Raw genomic sequence first — 21,302 nt, 5'->3', positions numbered from 1 at the left:
TTAGTCTTTAAGAACACTTAGAAATCATTAAGGAAAGTACAGCCCTGTAGAAAAGGGGAAATAACAGAGAAAGACACCCAAAGATTATTATTCAGAGTCTCAGCATCACTCATAGTTAATTAATGCAAACTAAAATATTTCTCATTTGTCATATTGACAAAGATTAGGATATATTTATATTGAGAAGATGAGCCTTTTTTAAGCATTATTGATGGGAGGTATATATTGGTAGATTTTTTAAGAACAATTTAATGATAGCCAATTTTTAAAGCACAGAAACTTTAAGTTTCCAGTTTACTTATAGATAACTATCCTGCATGCTTATCTCAGAATTTAATCCACCCTCTGAAATGAATATTTGTCAGTGAGAATTTAGTAAATAATGCCATATTTCTCAAATGAAATATTATATAGGCTTTTTAAAAGAATATGCAGATTTATATATACTAACAGAAGATACCCAAGATACAGTATGTGAAAAAGCAAGTGGTGAAATATTATGATCTTGTTTGCATTTTTTAAAAAATGAATGTCATATGTGCTCACATATGCATACATACATGGTATACAAACAATACAGAAGAAACCATTAATCAGGCACAATATTAGCTACAGAAGAGAAGAGGGGATTTTTACTTCATAGTCTTCATTATTTGTGTATACATATATATTTTAAAGCAACTGATGTAATTGTTACTTTTTTTCTTTGGGGGTTCTGGGAATTGAACCCAGGGCCTTGTGTATATTAAGCTTGTACTCTACTACTCAGCTATACTCCTATCTTGTTATTTTATAAATAGGAAAAACAAAACTGTTAACAAAGAGGTTTGAAATCCTTTCATACTGGGTATTAGTTATCTATGGCTGCATTATAAAATCCCCTAAAACTTGGCAACTTAAAACACCAAATATTTATGTCACAGACTCTGAGGAACATTACATTGCGAGCAACCTGAATTCATTGTTCTGGATCAGGGTCTCTTTTGAGATTGTAGTCAAGTTCTTAGTTGGGTTAACATCTCAAGACTCTTTGGAGTTTGAAGAATCAGCCTCCAAGCTCATTCATGGTTGTTGGCAAGCCTCAGTTTCTCTTTGGCTGTTGGCCACAGAATTCTATTCCTCACTACATGGCCTTCTCCATAGGACTGTTCACAGCTTGACAACTTTGCTTCTTTAAGGCTGATCCAAGAGAAAGAACATCAGAACCCGAGACTGAGCTAATCTGGGAAGTGATATATCATCATCAGTGCCACATTGGCCACACAGACCCATCCCGGTATATTGTGAGGGAGGACTATGCAAGATCTGAATAATAGGAGGAACTTGATCATTGGGGTCTATCCGAAGGCTTGCTACTACAGTGAGTTTGTGACAGTACATATCTTTTGTGATAAATTGAGATTATGGAAAGGAAAAATTAATTGGGTCAACATTAGATGGACTGTGTAAAAAATTAGGTATCTCTTTATCCCCATAAATATTTGCTTTTCATTTTCTTTTTAGGTCCAGCACACAGTCAAATGCAGGTTCCATCTGGATATGGATTGCATCATCCAAACTATATTGCCCCCCTCAGGACATTTCTCTCAAGGACCTGGAAAAATGACCTCATTGCCGTTGGAGAGCCAGCATGATGATTACTATTCTGGTCTCTATGCAGTACCAACACAAAATGTGGTGACTCCTAGCACAGCAAACCAATCAGGAGTACAGCAGATGTATGGCAGGGGTCCTCCTGCCCCTCACGTTGTGGGATCCACTCCAGGATCTTTCCAAGGTGCTGCATCATCAGCATCCCATTTGTATACGAGTGCCTCCCAGCCATATTCCTCTTTTGTGAATCACTACAATAGTCCAGCCATGTACTCTGCCAACTCTTCTGTTGCTTCTCAGGGATTTCCCTCTACTTGTGGTCATTATGCTATGTCAACTGTTTCTAATGCTGTGTATCCTAGTGTTTCATATCCTTCTCTGCCTGCTGATGATCCATATGGGCAAATTTTTACCTCACAAAATGCTCCGACTGTCAGACCAGTTAAAGATAATTCATTTCCTGGCCAAAATACAGTTATCAGCCACCCATCACCTCTTCCACCTCCACCATCACAACAGCACCAGCAGCAGCAAAGTCTTTCAGGATATAGTACTCTATCATGGTCAGCTCCGGGCCTTCCACCAACCCAAGACAGTCTCGTCCGAAACCACACGGGGTCCCTGGCTCCAACCAACAACAACCCAACAAATACTGGTAGGTTGAATGAAGAGTTCACCAAAATATTGTTGAAAATCAGTGCTTTTCCTGTCAGGTTATTTATGTGAAGGATAAAGATGTACTGCTTGGTAGAAATTTGGGCAATGAACTCACCATTACAATGCAGTTGTTTTATTTATTGTGGTATTTTGCTGCATCTCTCTGAACCCTTCTTCCTTACCATTTACAATTAGCCACCCACCTGTCTGCCTTATGTAGCCCAGTTCCTTCCTCAGACAGTATTTGGTGATGTGTTTTATGCCTCTGCAATAGTTGTCTTTTAAAGTGAACCAAGTGAATTGGGTCTAGGGTAAACTGGAAGGGGTACATTTTGAGGATGTGCCTTGCTGGCCACTACTTTCTTTTTTATACGAGTTCAAGTGGCAACTATTTTTCTATCTAGAGCCCGACTCACATAGAAAAGATGATGGCCTGTGACATTACACTGGCTTCCCTAAGTTAATCCTGTGAAGAACTTTCAAGGAAGATATATTTCCAACACATAAAGCTGTTTTCTCATTCTCAAATGGGTAAATTCAGATAAAGAATGAGGAAGGAGAAATAAGATGCATGAATAGTATCCTCGTAGTTAGCTTCTCTGACCTGCCTAAACCCAGATATAGTTGAATGTATTAGTGTTAAAATCCCATATGTAAGATGTATGGTTTTTTTAAGTGTGGTGTTTTTATAGGATATTCTCATTTTAATTCAGCTCATGAAATGAATTTAATAGAGTGTCTTAGATCAAATGAAATGCTTGTGAAAATAATAGTTCTTAAAGCTGTGGTAGTTTTCTGAATAATTTTTTTAGATTGTTTATTAGTGTTCTGATAGCCATATAGCAAAGGTGATATGGAAAAGTATCCTTCCCTAGACAATTAGATTATTTAAAGTTAGAACTTTAATATTAGATCTGAACTGTACTTTGAGTTAAGCAAATATCAAAAATATAATGATGGATACATTATTTTTTCCATAGGCAGTTGATACCTTAATATTGAAAACATGGAATAAAGAAACATTAATGTTACCTCATTTGCCTTTTTGTTTCTTTTTCTTTTTCTTTTTTTTCATTACTGGTATTGATCCCAAGGGCCTTTTACATGTTTGGTGGCAAGTGCCCTACCACTGAGCTAACCCTCAGCTCCTTTATTTTTATTTTTAATTTTATTTGGTACCAGGGATTGAACCCAGGGGCACTTAACCACTGAGCCATATTCCCAGCTCTTTTAATATTTTGTTTAGAAACAGGGTCTTGCTAAGTTCCTTAGGATCTCACTAAGTTGCTGAGGCTGGCTTGAACTCATAATCCTCCTGCCTCAGCCTCCTAGCTGCTGGGATTTAGGCATGTGCCACTGTGCCCGGCCTCAGCTCCTTTAAAATTTTTATTTTATAACAGAAGCTCTCTAATTTGCCCAAACTAGCCTTGAATTTGCCTCAGCCTCCCCAGTAGCTGGGATACAGGGATGTGACACCAGTCCAACTCCATTTTCCTCTTTAGGAAAACCTATTAATACATTATAATTTAGCAGTATAATTTCAGATTACTTTATTAAAAGTCTACTCTAAATATGCATGTCTTGGGTGCTTTGTTTAGTTGTTAACTTGGACCAACTTTTAACTCATGTTTAAAAGTGGCATTTCATTAGTCCATTTAAAAATAGTCAACTGTCCCTATAGGGGACTCTCTGATACAATCAAATAATCTAGTACAGAAATTCTTTTAAAGTTTGAGATGAAGGTGCTTGATGCTTGAGTGTGTGACTTTAGAATATAAGATACCCCCCATTTTGTGATACTCAGATTGAACCTATGGTACTCTACCTCTTAACTGCAATCTTGTTCCTTTTTTTATTTTTATTTTTTTGGGACAGGGTCCTGCTAAGTTGCTGAGAATAGCCTCAAATTTGCAGTCCTCCTGCCTCAACCTCTTGAGTTGCTGGGATTACAGGCATGTATCACCATGCCTGATTCATAACATCCATTTTTGACAAGCCAAATGAGTACCAAAACTCCATAAACTAATTTAACATCATTCTCTTAGTTTATTTTTAGTATCTCTGTTTCAAAAAACACATAATTAAAAATGTTAACAAGATAAATTTTGTTGCCAAGATATAGAATTTTACCAGAAAAATTATGCTGCTTCAAATAAAAATTTTGAATATTTCTTACTTAATAAAACTACATATGGATAGCATAATTATAAAATTGTTGTGTCTGATTAATGTCATTGTACTAGGCACAGTTTTATACAGAAAACTTCCATAAAGTTTTTTAATTTAAAAATAATAAACATTTATATAATCTTTGTATAAAAGTCCACTACATATATGGCACTAAGATCTAGTCATTGATAAGGTAGTACTATATTCATTATCTCTAGGTGATGATGTACTTGAGGAAAAGCAAAGTAAATACTGTGTAGGAGATAATTATCTGGACAAAGAAATAAATTAGAAATGAAGAAATAATTTAGAAATAAATTAGGTGCACTGGGAAAATGTTCATGAAAGATAGAAATAGTATAGCACAAAACATTATTCTTAGCTTTCGAAATTGGTAAGATTGCAGAGTGTGGGACGAAGGTAACATAATTTTGCTTCCTCCGAGTCCTACTCTTTCAGTTTTTCCTAGCTACTATTAAACCTTCATATCTTTTCTCAACTTGGTACCTAGCACTTCTAAATTTTTCTGCATATACTCCTCTAAGCTAAGAAGATGAGTGAGATCCATCTTTATGTTCACTTCCTGCAGAATTTGAATTTATCACTTAACCCTTCTGTGTGTCAGTTTATCAGTTTCTCTTGGGCTATGACATTGGATAGATGGGAGGAATTAATGAAGGGAAAACATATCCTTGCCCCAGTCTGCAGCCATCAAAAATTTATAAGCAAGGTGGTACCGCTGTCAGATTTGTATTTCAGAACTTTCTTCTATGAACAGGGTAGTGGATGCCTGGAGGAGGAAGAATCTAGGGCAGGAAGACAAGCTACAAGGAATTACTATAGTTACTCAGGTGGACCACGACAACTTGGGCTGGGAATTGTTTAGAGGACATATGACAGAGATGACCTCAAAGATTTGTTGATATAGTTTATGAAGAAATAGGAAGAATAAAAGGTGACTTTAAATTTCTAATTTGAATGAGTGGTAGTACTATTAAATGAGAATTTATTTATTCTTTTCTAGTTCCTAAAGAATTTTATGCATAAGTACTTAATGTAGGGTTTATTGGGACTGGAGCTGTAGCTCAGTGACAGAGAACTTGCCTAGCATGTATGAGACACTGGGTTCGATCCTCAGCCCCACATTTTAAAAAATAAAATAAAACAATAAAGGTCTAAAAATAGGGTTTGATTTTCTGGTACTAATAAAGGAGTATTCTTTTGAGATGTTGGCAGATATCTAATCCTCATGTATGCTATGTATGAGGGTTAGAATTCTAAGTAAATTATAAGGAAATAAGGAGCTACTAACTAAAGAACCACCTTAGTTATCAGAAAAAGACAAGATTTATTCTTAAATCATAATTTCTGTGTCAGAATATCCCATAAACTAAACAGTACTTCAGCAATTCACGTTGCATAGTGCCAGTTTTATATATTATTATTCTGTCAAATTCCCTTTATGAAAAGAGCAATTTCTTCTTTAAATTAAAAAAAAAAATTTCATACATGTATAGGGTAATAACGTCTGTCTCATTCTACTGTCCTTCCCATGCCCACTGCTCACCCCTCCCCTCACTCCTCTCTGTACAATCCAAAGTTCCTTCATTGTTAAAGAGAGCAACTTCTTGTTGTCATGTTTTTCTGGTCCTTAATGTTGGTAGATCTTGTCTCCATTCAGCAAATGTTTGAAAAGCCAGCTATGTGCCAGGGGTTGTGCTAGTGTTGGGAGATAGATAATACGGTAAAAAGACTTGATTCTTATCCTTGTGAAGTTTGCAATTCACTTGGTGAAGCAAACGTTATTCTAATACACACGTGAATGTAAAATTGCCTTTAAGTGATATAAAGCAGAGATTTATGGTACTTGGAGAGCTAACTTCAGGTGCGTTTAACCTGTTAGTCATGAATCTCAGGGAAATTTTCTGAGGAAGTGATGTTTTAGCTGCAATCCAAGGGATGACTTCTCCATGCATAAAATAAATTGTAGGTAAATACTTACATGTAAAAAGGTAAAACTTTAATATTCTTCAGAGAAAATATAAGAGACTACTACTAGAGCCTTGGAGTAGGGAAAAATTTCTTAGGTAATACATATAATGATAGCCATAGAGGGTAAACCTGATAAATTTGACTAATTTCTAATCAAAAACTTTTCATTGTTGAAAGTCAACAAAGAAAATGAAAAGACAAGCTGTGAATTGGAGAAAAAATAACTTATACTATTTTTCCAGAGTACACAAATAACATGTACAAATTAATATTGAAAAGACCAACAACCACGAGAAAAATACACGAACAGACATTTTCACAGATGATGAAATGAAACATACTCAACTTCAATAATTGGAGGAAAGCAAATTAAAACTAGAATGGAATATCTTATACTTGGTATCAGATTGGTAAAAAGTTAAAAGTCTGACCATACTAAGAGATAGGAAGTAATAACAAACTCTTAGACATTGTTGACAGTAGGGTATATTGGTCAATATTTTTGGAACATTTGACATTAATGAAATGAAAAATAACCCCACCCTAAAACATCTGTTCCTCTTCTGTATACTCTGGAGGAGTCTTCTTCAAACTTTGTGCATGTGACTTACCTGAAATATTATTAAAATGCATGTGTTGATTGACTTGATTCACTGGGTCTAGGGTCTAGTACCATCTGACTGAAAATTCTACATGTCTAACAAGCTTCTGTGTGAGGTATTGCTAATCCACAGACTATTACACTTTAATAGGAAAGCCCTAGAGCACACTTCTTATTTTAGATGTATAGCCCATATGGCAAATAACATGGTTAGGATATAGGGTTAAAGAGACTGATCTGCTTTCTAGGATGAAAGCCTCATTTCCCACAAGCTGCCCACAGAGCTCAAGGATTCAGTATTCCTTGCTGCACACCTTCACCTATTCAAGCCACAGTGTGCACACACTGAGAAACTGTTGTAGAGAAACTTGCATATCTGCACTAGGGACATGGTTCACAAATACTGTGGCTGTGTGTTTATGAAAACAAAAAAATGGAAACAACCTAAAAGCCCTTTAGTAGTGAAATGGATAAATAAATTATATTTTTTTGCAGTGGACTTCTGAGCAGGAGTAAAAATGATGAAATAGTTTTTAACTCAAGTGAATCCCAGAAATATAATGTAGGAAGTCTTGGATGAATATATGCAGTGTACTATTGTTGTAAAGTTAAAATGCAAGCAAAAATAATGTTTAGGGATAACTATATATGTGGCAAACTATTTAAAAAGTAAAGCCCAGAACAGTAACCAGTTCAGGAGGGGACAGAGGGGACACTCCTTCTGTGTGGAGTACATTGAGAACTCTAATAGAATTGGGAATATTTTATCTTCAAAGTCGGATGCTAAGTTCATGAATATTTCTTTTATATGGTTTCATAGACTTGTGGAAATGTATATGTATACTTACATGTGCATATACATACACGTAATTTTACATGATTGTGCCTTAGTTTGACCTTGCATGCTCTTAAATATTTTTATTGTTTTATTGCATTTCCAGCTTTAATGATACCAATTATCTGTCTGGTTTTAAAACAATAGTGTTGTAATTTTTCAGTGTTCTACAGGTTGTCTAGGCAGTTCCTCTTCTGGTTTTTCCTAGGCTCCCTCTTCTGTCTTCACTTAGCTGGAGAATTCACTAGGCTAGATCCTAGATTTCTTCCTTTATAAGTCTAGTAGTTGGTACTGACTCTTTATTGGGTCAGTCACATTTTTGTCGTGTGACTAGATCATCTTATGATGGTGATGGTCTGTGCAGCATTTTATGAGCAGAAAAGTTGTAAGGCCTCTTGAAATAAGATTGGGACTTAACACAGTTTTACTTATACAACATTCTGTGGAGTAAAGCCAGTCAGGAGGTTAGCTCCAATTCAAGGGATGGGAAAATAGATTCCATCTTAGTGAAAGGAATTGCAGTATATTGTGACAGTGTTTTCAGTTTCCCACAATGACAATCTTCCTAACTAAAAATGATGAAACAATCTGCATATTTAGAGCTTTTTCCCTCTTTCTCCTATATATTTTTGTATACTCCTAGGAGTATACATAAAATATAAACATTTTGTTCTGTTACCACATTCCCACATTGTTTCAGTCTCAGACCTGTTTGTTTACATATGTATATATACACATCATCCTTATATTATGTACATATGTGCATGTATATTTGTGTGTACACACACATATGTGTTTTTATTCAATATATAGTTACTACTTACCACTACTCTTTTACCATGGGTTTTTCGATTATCTCTTGGTTGTCCAGTCTTAAAGATTATTCTAAAGGTCAAATTTTTCAGCTAGAGACAGTTTTGCCCTCTGGTAGACATTTAGTAATCTGAACTATTGCAAAAACTACTATGAATTATGAATACTTCATTCCAAAAGCCCAATCTAGTGTTATAGTGAGACCCTTACTTAGTTACATGTGAAATAAGGCATTTGGTTAGAAAGATAACTGAGAAGTGATAGTTTACAATGCAAAGTGAGCTCTGAGCTAATGCCGGAAAGATTTATGAGATTCAGAGACAACATTACTGCTGTAACCTTTATTCATTTTCTTACCTGAGACACCATTGCATAGGACACTTAATTAATACTAGTAGTTCTTTAGTAAAGAAAAGTTGTTTGGGGTTCATTTTCTTTAAGAATGTGAGGAAGGTTATGAAATGTTTTAGGAAAATTGCCATTAAAAATTATTAAAACACTTGGTGAGCTTCAAAAATCTTTTGTTTGGACCACCCTTCTAAATAACACAAGGTAAGTGTGGTGCTACTAAATTTTCTATAAAACTTCAAAATAAACTGTATTTTGTTAGTAAGTCTGCTTTAATATATTTCAAGTTGTTCCTGTGGATGAAATAGTGTCTTGTTTTCAGTTGCAGATTCTCTGTCCTGTGCTGTCATGCAAAATGTCCAGCCTCGAAAGTCCAGCCCAGTAGTATCCACTGTTTTGTCTGGAGCCTCATCAACAGAATGCCTCCTGCTGCAAAGCACCCAGGGGAACCTGTGGCCCCAGTTACGCAGCCATCAGAGCTATTACAGCACAAAGGTATTTGAGAAATTTGTTATTCAAATGGCTGATTTTAAAAAGTCAAACTGTAACCATAATTTATAGAAAAGTAATTTATAATCTCAACCCAGACCCAACTTTTTTGTGTGTATTAACTTCTGGTTTCTGTGTATGGTGACTTATTTTACACATTTAGAACCATAGTTTATATACCATTTTGTGTTTTGCTTTTACATTTATTAAATTATACATAGTACTTCATTTTCGTTTTTTGCCATTTTCATGACTAATACCCATTGTGATGACATGTGAGGGTTTACTAATTCATCATTCTATCATGTGATCATGTGATATTTATTTCCTTTTTTTTTTCCCTTTAGTGCTATAAGTGACAGGCAATAAATTCTGTTTCTTTACATATTCTTTTCTTTTGTAAGGTTTTTTGGTCACTTTCTGTCTAGCTAAAATTCAAGAGTGTTTGTTTCAGGTTAATATGCTCTATTTTTCATTTGACCAGAGGTCAAATGTTCTGTTTTTCCTTTGATCAGATATTTTCAGGAATCTATAGTTTATATTTGCAGAGCAACCATTATAATATTTTAAGGACTATTTTATGTAATGACAGCTTTCAGCCTTGAGTGTGAAGAAGGCTTCTGTTTAGGTTAGTCTTGCTGCTTATATCTCTTAAGTGTTTATGTGGTCAAAAGAGTCCTTTCCATCAATCAGATCATACACTATACGTTTTCCTATTTGGTTTTAAAGGAAAACCAACTGTAGTATCAAAAAGTGTTCATTGATTCCCAAAGTTGTGCTTGTATGGAAATAGAATCTAGTTTTTATAAGCATTTGCCTTCAAAGTGAAGGACTGGTAGAAATATTTTGCTTATCATGAGTATAAGAAACTTCAGGGTAGATAAAAGGCCTAACTAAATGAGTGTTGTTTTTTTCCATATCTTGAATATTGATGGCTGTCTCCTACTTCTTAAATGTTTCTTCTTTTGACTCTTTACATTGTCCCCTACTAATTTCTTTCCTACTACCGTATTTTTTAACCCTCTTATTTAAATGCCATCTTATCATTTTGTAAAGCATTCTACCACTAAACTGTCACAGTTATATTTTTTTCTTAGTAGAAAATAGATTTAAAGAGAGAAGGAGCTACCATTTATTGAGCACTTATGTTCCAGATTCTCTGTAATTTTCATCTCATTAATCCTATGATGTAGATATACCTGGATTCACAGATGAAAAAAGCAAAATTCAGTTTAATTACCTTGCCCATGTCTACAGGTTAATAACTAGCACAGCAAAAGATTTCTAGGCAAGTCTTCTACCCCACAGCTCACAGCTGAGTTGTACTCAGAGCTAAGATTTCTAACTTAAAGCTCTCTCTTGTGTTCTTTCAAATATTGCTGGTATTTTATTGTTGTTGTTGGCTATTGACAAACTTTTGATTTACCTAAAATGAAATAGTTGCTTAAGTAAGAGAAAAAATAATATTGGAGATATATGAACTGTAGATTTTATTCTTCCTTTTTCCTACATAAGAGCTTGGCCTCTTAGTGGGCTCTTTGTCTTTGGATATCTGATATATAAGCTACAATGAATGATTGTACAAGTTGTAATCTTCATGAATGGAGCCCCTTGGCATTGTACAGTGTACATCAGCGTAGTGTATAGTGTGGCCTGATGTTACTACTAAAATATTAATATAATCTGTCCTCCATAGTCTCAGGTTCCATATCTGCAGATTTAATCAACCACAGATTGAAAATATTCAGAAAAGATATACATCTGTACTGACATACAGACTTTTTTCTTGCCATTATTTCTTTTTTTTTTTTTAGATATACATGACAATAGAGTCTGTTTTGACATATTATACATACATGGCATATAACTTCCCATTCTTGTGGTTGTACATGATGTGGAGTTACACTGGTTGTGTATTAGTATATGAACATAGGAAAGTGTATGTTGATTCATTCTGTGTCTCCAATTCCCAACCCCCCTTCCCTTTCTTGTCATTATTTCTAAGCATTATTTTAAGAGTATTCTTAAGTATTACACATAATCTAGAGAAGATTTAAAGTGTACAAGAGGTTGTGCATAGATTATATGTAAATATAATTTCATATAGGGACTTGAGCATGCATGTATTTTTATATCACTGAGTGGGGGGCTCCTAGAACAAATTCCTTGCAGATACAAAGGGACAACTGTATTTTTAAAATAGTCATTTTATCTTCCAGTTCCAAAGACACCCTGGTTTAGTTGTTTTCTCAAGACAACATTATTTTTACCATTAGAGGGGAGACTTGACATGTTTATTTGAGAATCACTTAAAAAAACATTTGAAAAACTAACTACTTAAGAACAATTTTCAGATAGTCATCTAATATTTTTTATAAAAAATGTAAGTGGTTACAGTTACACAATTTTGTTGTCTTTTAAAATAAACACGTTATCTTATTAGCAAATATATCTACTGGAATGATATCCACATTATCTTTATAAAAGTACCCTAATAAACTCTTCTTTAACATTTATATTTTTCCTGGAAGACTTATCCCTCTCCTGAATGTAATCATATGTTATTGAGCTAGAAACTCTTTTATCATTCTGTTGCATTCTGCCACAAAATATAAATTGAAATTTAAAAATTTGTTTCATTTGCTATGACCCCAAATTTCTAAATATTACAATTTTGTCTTTTGGATTAACCTATCATTATAAATTTTATCATATGGTTGATTGTAACAGTGTAAACATCATGAGTTTTGGTATTAGTTATTATTTGTATTTTTATTGGAAATACATCCTTCGGTGGGATGAATAGTCTTCCCCCATCCCCACTAGAACTTTGTATCTGGGTTAATATGATTCATCCTTAGAATAGATAGGGTTCAGATCAACTTCATTCCTAGTTTATATTTTCATATATAATAATTAATGAGAAACTTTGTTCACATACATAAGAATGATGTTGGAAGGCTTTTCATAAAGCAGTATTTTTGAATCTCTTTAATATTCTAAGTTTATAAATGCCTTTAATTTTTTTAATCTCACTTGCTCAGAACATGAAACAGGTAAATCATATTTTGTCTTCCTCTTTTTCTTTGGTGATACTTCAGATTGAATCCAGGGTGCCTTACAACTAAGCTAAATCCAGTTCTTCTTACTTTTTATTTTGAGACAGGGTCTCATATGCTGCTCAGGCTGGCCTTGAATTTGCAATCCTTCTGCCTCAGCCTCCAGAGCAGCCAGGATTACAGGTCTTTTATAAATGAGGAAACTGAAGTTTAGAGAGATTAGGTGACTTTCCCAAAGATGTCTGGACTTTCTGGGACATTGCTAACACTCAACCTTGTGCCACTAAACTCAGTGCTCCTTTTCTTGTATCAGCAGTTACTCAGAATATTGTGAATTTCTTTACACGCTTTGTGGATCTAATATCTTACTATGTTCTTTTATTACATTTTATCAAAATAATCAAGCTGTGATATAGGTCATTTATTTTATGGATACTGTGTCTATATAACTAGGTTTCAAAAACATTTCTCAAACATGTCAAAACATACTGCTAATAATAGTTTTACCTGCTGTTAAATTTTTTGTTGTTGTTAAAGGGATATAGAAAGTACTAAATATCTTATAAATATAATAAAGTTAGAATTATACTTTATTAATTTATAGTTATAATTCACACTTATTTAGTGTAATTCATTAGTATTACTAATAGTATATTATATTTATACTATATTACAGATATTTTATGATAAAATAGGTTGTAAAGTACTTTCTTGTATATTTCTCATTGATCTGAAAGAAATCCTATGGGATCTGTCTATTCTTTGATGTGCTAGAGATTGAGTCCAGGGCCTTGCAAACACTAGGCAGGTGCTGTACCACAGTACCTTCAGCCCACACAGGATATTTATCTGTGAGTTTTATCCATTGTATTTTGAAAAAAAAAATATAGTAGTCCTAGAAAATATTCTACTAGTTTTATTTCATTTTTATATTAGGGATTAAACCTAGGGCTTCATGCATGCTAGGCAAGTACTCTCACTGAGTGACATTTCAGGCCCTTTTTGTTGTTGTGGTAGTTGTTCTTTTTTGAGGCAGGGTCTCACTGAGTTGATTGAGTTTGCAATTCTCCTGCCTCAGTCTCCCAAATAGCTGGGATTATAGATATGTACCATGCTACCACACACACAGTCCCCTCTGCTTGTTTCAACATAATTAGCATTGCTAAGTGCCCTGTGCACTGGTCAGGTTGGAAGCCTTTTTTTTTTTTTTTTTTTTTTTTTCCTTTCTTTTCCTCCTCACTTTCTAATGACTTGCCCTAAGGACGAGTATTAAGAATAGTTGAAAAGAATTGTTTAATTAAATATACACCAAAACATGTTTTTAAAGTTTAGCGATGATAATAGCTAATACTTGCATAGTATTCAGTGTATGCCAGGTACCATTTCTAATCATTTGAAATATATTAACTCATTTAATCCTCACAACAACTATTTGGGGGTACTTATTACTCCATTTTACAGATGGTATAAGTGAAGGACAGAGAGGGTAGTAAGTTGCTCTGAACATGTCAAAGGACACACATCTAGTAAGTGGTAGAATGGGGAATTGCACCCAGAGTTCTGCTATTGTCATGCTGCTTCACTCTTCACTATTTCTTACCATCTTTTGCTTTGTTCTCACAGGGCTCTTTCAAAAGCAGTGGATTCTTCAGTAGTAGTGTTTTGGGTCTGCATAAAGGCAGAATTCTTAGTAAATAATTATAATGACCATACCACTTTTCATATTTCTGAATTAAGAAAATCCCAGTGAGAACCAGTCCTGTTTCTAACATGTTTCACCCATGACTGAAATATGTCTTTCAGGTTTAAAAAAAAAAAAAAAAAAAAAAAACTCTAGGTTTTGGGGTGCCTTCTTTAACCATTTAAGGAAGGAAGAAGCTTTCCTTTTAAAGCTTGATAGGTTTCTATATCTCAGGGCAGTGAGTCACAGTAAGGTTTAGGTAAGTTAAGATTGTGCATTTCCTGTGAAGGCTATTGTTCACACAGGCATTTTTTTACGTGGATACATTTTAGGAATGAGAGTGCATACAGATACTGATATCTGAAAAACGATTCCTATAAAGCCATTATTTTGTGGGAACCCTTGAAAAGCATTCTAGTATATGTACCTAGCTTGAAGACCAGCTTAGAAAAGATAACAATTGCTCCAGACTCTTAAATTTAAATAATCCAGCCCCCACAAGGGTTTTGTTCTCTTAAGACCAATTTTGATTTATTCCCATTGTGGCTGTATCTAGGGAACAGTGAAGATATCTTTTTATTAAGCAGTCCTAAAGGATGTGGTCTCCTGGAGAATTTTGCCTCAAGGTGTTTTCATAGCAGGTAGTTTAATCTGGGTGTCCTTTTTAGTAACACCCTTGCATCCCCACCCCGCCATGCTGGGAATTGAACCCAGTCTTGTACATTCCACAAGCTTTCTAGCACTGAGCTACAGCCCAGTCCCCAGTAATGGGGCGGGGCGGGGGGTGATGTTTATAATTTGTTTATAATTTTCTTTTCTTTTTCTTTTTTTGAAGAGAGGTGTGTTTTTTAAATACTGAGGCCAGTTAATAATAGAGCTCTTTATCATATTAGATTCTATGAAGTGTTTCTTGCCTCTTATTTGACTAGATACCTTCGAATCTCTGATTAAGACAGAATGAATCAGGGTACAGCATTTACTTTCCCTTTGATCCTGCAGCAATGATGGTGCTAGGTACTCCATGCATGTTTCTACAGGGGGTTTTAGGCTGAGCTTGGAAGTAGACTTAATATAATTGACCTGTATCTTATGCATAGGTTCTGACTCTTAAAGAACATCTGAGTATGAGGAAAGTCTTCTAATCATTCATGTATTATAGAGTAGATGACATGGTTGTCCACTGCTTTGTGGCTGCAGCCCTCTATTTGCTGCACACACCCTAGAGTAGGGCACTTAAATATGAAGTGATTATTATCCTGGAGCTCTTTCTGTTCCTCTGTTGGTTAACTAATGTGTTATATTCTTGTCCTGTTAATATTCCCAAACTGTTAGCAAAGTTTACTTGAACCAGCAAAGCAAAGGTAAGCCGAACTGTGAGCATGTTAAGAGTCATGGTTAGAGAAGAGCTGAACTCTTGACGCTTTAATCTTCAGCATCTCTCAAAACAGATTATTACCTTTTTTCATGAAGGGAAAATTTGGGTATGTTGTGTGACAGTCTGTTAATCTAATATGTATCTAATATCCTGGTACAATCTAAAATGATTCTATACTAAATATTAGTCTTTCTTATTCTAGGTTTGTTTCAGCATATTAAGCAGTAGCTGTGTAAAAATATTTTTAAATCATTGTATAGCCATCTCATTTGCTCCCAATTAAGCATTGAATACTTTTCTGATATTAGTTGAAATAAATTTTTTTATTCAGTAAATCTGGAGGAAGAGAGGAAAATATTTATTTTATCATTCTATATAACCTGCCCTGTACTATGGCACCTTTGATTAGAGTCAATTGCCAGTCATATTCATTCAGTCATGAAAATTCTCTTCTGATTTTTCTGCTGGTTGTTGATCTCTCTAAGCTTAGTGCAGTGAACAGAATTTTTCTTGTTATATAAATTACACATATGTATATCTTTTAAAGTGCAGTGTAAACAGTATTTTAAGAAAGTACTTCATTTTTTTAAAAAGTCCTTGAGTTGAAGAATTTTTCTAGAGAAACTTCTTATTGAGCTAGTTTCTCATAAACTTCTTAGTACATTTAACCTAAGGTCTAATATTAGTCACATTTTCATTTTAACTAGGCTTTTGTTAGAGGAACATGCTACTCTGAATTTAGAAGGTATTAAGTTTGCTTCTTATAATGTGTGAACTTATTTTACATTGAGTTTTATTTCTTCAAGATGAATTGTGATAACTGCTATTTTATCCATATTAAAAAGTATTTCAGCAAAGCTAGCAGATTTTCCATGACTCTTAATCATAGTGGGACAATCAAAGCTTCGCTGATCTATAGTTTAACCTTTGCTTTCTTCTAAACTCACATTTTACTTGTTAATAGTTTTTTTTGGTTTTTTTTTTTTTTTTCCTTAAAATAGAGAAGTCTTATGTTATCCATGCTAATCAAATAGGTCTTCTGAAAAAATAATGGAGTATTTGGGGACAACCTTGTGATTTTGATGATTAAGGCTTTGTTGTACTCCCAGTATTATGAAGTGTTCTGAGAAATCTCCACTAGGTTTTTGGGGTTTTTTGTTTTTTTTAAAGTAGGGCTGTAAGATTTTTATTATAAGCATGTTCATTCTTTTTTATGAAATGCTTTCATTTTTAAATAAGATGAATTTAATTTTGCCCTTAAAAATTTTATGGATTTTAATGTTTTATCTCTTGATTTTACCAGATTAATTAATAAAAATACCCAGTCAACTTTTGTGGGGGACATTGGAAGGTACTGGGGATTGAACCACTGAACTACATCCTCAGCCCCTTTTGTTTTGACTTTTGAGACAGGGTTTTACTAAGTTGCTTAAGACCTTGCTAAATTGCTGAGGCTGCCCAATTAACTTTTTAAAAGGGAAATATATATAGTTACCAGTACCAGTTATGTGCCTTTTCAGTAGAGTCTGCCTCTGTTGGTGTAGCTCACACAGAGCATCAGTCTTAACTACTTCAGACCCATATCCAGGCAATAGAATAATACTGCTATGACTGACTATCTTATCTCAGGAAACCCACTTTTCTGCAATTGTCACACTTGTAAGGCCAAGTTAATAAGATTTTTGGCTTTTTTGAGCATCTGCTGTGAGCAGAGAACTGTGCTGAATACAGTTCTTTAACTGTCATTCTTTTCCGTTAATGGGAACTGTGTTACCATCAAGTTGGTATTAGCAGAGGGAAGGTACCAAGTATCTGAATGTGTTTTGGATGCTGTACAAATTTAGTTCGGTAGAAATGATCACTGCCCACCAAGAATGCACAGTTCCAAAGGAGGTATACCACAAGGGCCCAATGGTCAAAGAAGGTAAATGTGTTTAGAGCTTAGGAAAATTTTCAGAGAATATCATTGCAGTTTCCTAAATATTTTAAGTGTAATATGTGGTACTTTTTTCATACTTAAATCAGTTAGTTCATATTAAAGCTGCTTTTACTAAACTGCTTTGCAGAGATTTTCTAACAATTCTAGTTTTGATAATAAATTTGCTAATATTAATATGCATGCTGTGATGTTCTTTGGAATGTCGAGAGTTCTTTCTCACTTTTAATGCAATGTCAAAATTTTATTTCTCGTCTTTCCTGTTGGTTTGACTCTTGTGTTTGTGCTTTCCACTTTACAGGCATGCAGTATGGTGAATATGTTAATAATCAAGCTAGCTCCGCACCAACTCCCTTGTCATCAACTTCCGATGATGAGGAAGAGGAGGAGGAGGATGAGGAAGCAGGTCTGCTTTAGCTTTACACCAGTTTTTGATCTTTTCCTACTCAAGTTTTTCTTTTATTTCTGTAGTCTTAGTCTTTTAAAAAAGTATCTGAAGATTTAGCATGATGAACTTAACTTGGTTTGGGTATAGAAGGTTGGGTCACTTCAAATAAGGTGTTTATTTAGTTTTTCCTCCTTTGGACATCTTTACCATTTTGTGAGTTATAGGATTAGAATCCATCATTCATGATGGTAGAGTATTTTCTTCTTTCAGAAATGCATTTCCTCCTGTGTCACGTGCAAAGATAATGCGTCCTGACTCAAGCTTTGGCTGATGGTTGCTGTAGCTTCCTTAGGGGAATACTGTTTCCTGCTTTGCATAATACTTTGTTCTAATGAAAATGAGCCATATGGATTTTATAATAGTGACTGAGGAAAAGGACAGTGTTTTATGATGTCCCCTTGGCACTTTTAATCATGTATTTAGAAGGCCCACAATTTGTAGTTATATTCCCACTCATGAACTAGTAGCTCATGTCATATTATTGAAGAAGTTGTGCATAGTTATGTGTTGCAACCTGTTTAATATCTTTTTCTACCTGAGAAGTCAAACACTGCTGAAAATTAAGTAGTTAATTCCTCCATTGATTTTAACAGTTTGAGACTGACCCAATAAGTGATGATCTTTAAAGTTACTATATGTAACCATGATTCTCCTTCTGTTATTTTGTTTTCTTTCTTTCTTTCTTTCTTTTTTTTTTTTTTTAACTTATGGGAGGCTTTGCTATGTTTAACCAGAAGTTTTTTTATGTGTATTTTTAAAATATTCAGACCTTTATGTATGATTTGAGGTGGATAAAAATAGGAAGTAAGGAGTAGTTTTTCTTACTTTAAACATATAAATACTCTTTCAGAAATTCTTAAATTTTTCGTTTTAATGTTCAAACTTAAAAGTTGTAAAATAGATTGAAAGAAACTTCATATACACTTTACTTAGGTAAACCATTTTTGCTCCACTTTGTTTATAATCTTCTTTAAATGTATTTTTCCTACATCATTTAAAAGTGAGTTTTTTGAAGACATTATGAACTTTACCCCATTTTAGTTAGCTTTTTCACTGTTGTGACTAAAATATCTGACCAGAACAGTTTTAAAGGAGGAAAAGTTTTAGAGACCTCAGCCCCCAAACCAGGCTCCATTCCTTAGGGCTCAAGGTGAGGTAGAACATCATGGGGGAAGAGTGTGGCAGAGGGAAGCAGCTCACATGATGATCAGGAAGCAGAGAAAGAGACTCTACTCTCCCGATAACAAAATATATACCCTAAAGCCATGCCCCCAATTCTCACCTCCATCCACACTCTACCACTTCAGTTACTACTTAGTTAATCCCTAAGAGGATTAATTCACTGATTGGGTTAAAACTTTTATAACCCAATCATTTCCCCTTGGACCTTTCTTGCATTGTATCACTTGTGAACTTTTGGGGGACACCTCACAGCTAAACTATAACATTCTGTGCCTGGCACTCAAAAGCTCACAGCCATCTCGGAATGCAAAATACATTTTGTCCATTTCCAAAAGTCCCCATTGTTTCAACAGTTCCGAGATTGCTCCAAGTTCAAGTCCAAAGTCTTCTGAGGCTCAAGGCAATCTCACATTGTGAGCTCTTGTAGAATTAAAAGCAATTTACAGGTATCCAATATATAATGGTACAGAGTAAACATTTCCAATCACAAAATTAGGGGCATAGAAAGAAGGGACAGAACCGAAGCAAGACCAAAATCCAGCAGGGCAAACAAGTCCTGTAGCTCCATGTCCAGCATCTGGGGCACATGGCATCGTGATGTTCTCTCCAAAGTGCTTGTGAAGCTTTGCCCCTGTGGCCTTGTTTGTTGCATCCCAAGTGGCCTTTTTCTCGATTTGTCTCTGCTCAATTCCTGCAGCTTTCCTAAGATCTCCCACATTACTGGCATTTCTTAATCTCAGGTGTCTCCACTGTAGCTTCAGCTTCCTCCTCAAATCTCCATACCTTGCCCTCTCAGGGAGTGCCTTCAGGGACTCCAACCCCGCTATACCTTGCCTGGCCTCTAAGACTTTCCTCTGGAATCTTGGTGGAAGCCTCCATGACCCCCTAACTCCAGCATCCTGCATTCCTGCAGTGCCAGCACCATGTGGTTCACGCCAAGGTCTGCTACCATCTCGAACAGTTGCCAAGCCCGAGGGACCCTGGCTGCAGCAGCCTCTGAGGGTATGGGTGGCTGAGCATGTTGAAAAAACTTCCTAGGCCCCCTCCTGTAAGAAGGTTTCCCTACTGGTCTCTTCTCAAGAGAATTTTCACCTTTACTCCCTTGAGTTTGAGATGGGTGTGGTCTTGCCAGCTCCTGAGATGCCCTCAAGCTATCTTTCTTATGTCTTTGGGCAAAGTCTTTAGTATTTCTTTAGTGGCAGTAATGTCTTTAACAACGGAAACTTCCTTAGCCCTAGTGTTACACTGGCCTTTTAAGTTTAAGTTTTAAAAATCTTTCTGCTCTGCTTTCTGCTCCTGAATATCACAGTAAACTTGGCTAAAAGCCACCAGCAATACCCATGCCACTTCCCAAATTCTATGCTGCTTAGACACTTCTTCTGCCCTCTAAGTCTATCACTTTTAAAATCAGCCTCATAGAAAGTCTTAGGACATGGGCATAATGCAGACAACTTCTCAGCCAAAACATAAGGAATGGCTTCTACTCCAAATTCCAAGAGAGTCCTCCTCTGAACACTCTTGAGCCCTTTCTTCATTGTCCATGATTCTATTGGCATTCTGGTCTTCTGAGGTCCCACCAAAATTGGCCATTAAGCTCCGCTTATAGTAATCTAAAGCGTGTCCAGTGTACACTGCTAAACATCTCAAAATTCTTCTGACCAATTCCAAAAAGCTCCAAAAACTTTTGAGCCACATGGTCAGGTTAGTCACAACAATAATCCCACTTTCTGTTTTAGTCATTACCAATTTCTACTTTAGTCAACTTTTTCACTGCTCTGACTAAATGATCTGACCAGAACAATTTTAAAGGAGGAAAAGTTTATTTAGGGGCTCACAGTTTTAGAGATGTCAATCCACAAACAGCAGGCTGCATTCCTCAGGGCTTGAGGTGAGGCAGAACATCATGGCGAAATAGTGTGGCAGAGGGAAGCAACTCACATGATCAGGAATCAGAGAGAGAGAGAGAGAGAGAGAGACTCTACTCTCTAGATACAAAATATATTCCCCAAAGCTACGCCCCCCCATTCCCACTGCCTCCAACCATACCCTACCACTTCAGTTACCACTCATTTCATTTCTATCAGAAATTAATTCACTGATTAGGTTAGGACTCTTATAACCCAA

At 35.3% G+C, this 21,302-nt stretch overlaps 1 protein-coding gene across 1 annotated transcript in view; it reads left to right on the top strand.

The window, feature by feature from the left end:
* SEC24B (SEC24 homolog B, COPII coat complex component) overlaps positions 1-21,302 on the top strand; it is an 86,542-nt gene that overhangs the window by 17,629 nt on the left and 47,611 nt on the right. Inside the window, 5 exon segments of the mRNA XM_079153562.1 lie at positions 1,504-1,568; positions 1,570-2,248; positions 9,331-9,426; positions 9,429-9,503; positions 17,850-17,954. Of these exon segments, the coding sequence (XP_079009688.1) occupies positions 1,504-1,568; positions 1,570-2,248; positions 9,331-9,426; positions 9,429-9,503; positions 17,850-17,954 (1,020 nt within the window).

This window comes from Sciurus vulgaris, assembly GCF_902686455.1.
Source record: "Sciurus vulgaris genome assembly, chromosome: 9".
Lineage (NCBI taxonomy): Eukaryota > Metazoa > Chordata > Mammalia > Rodentia > Sciuridae > Sciurus > Sciurus vulgaris.
Note: the sequence above shows the minus strand (reverse complement) of the source record. Positions and strands in the feature narration are given on the sequence as shown.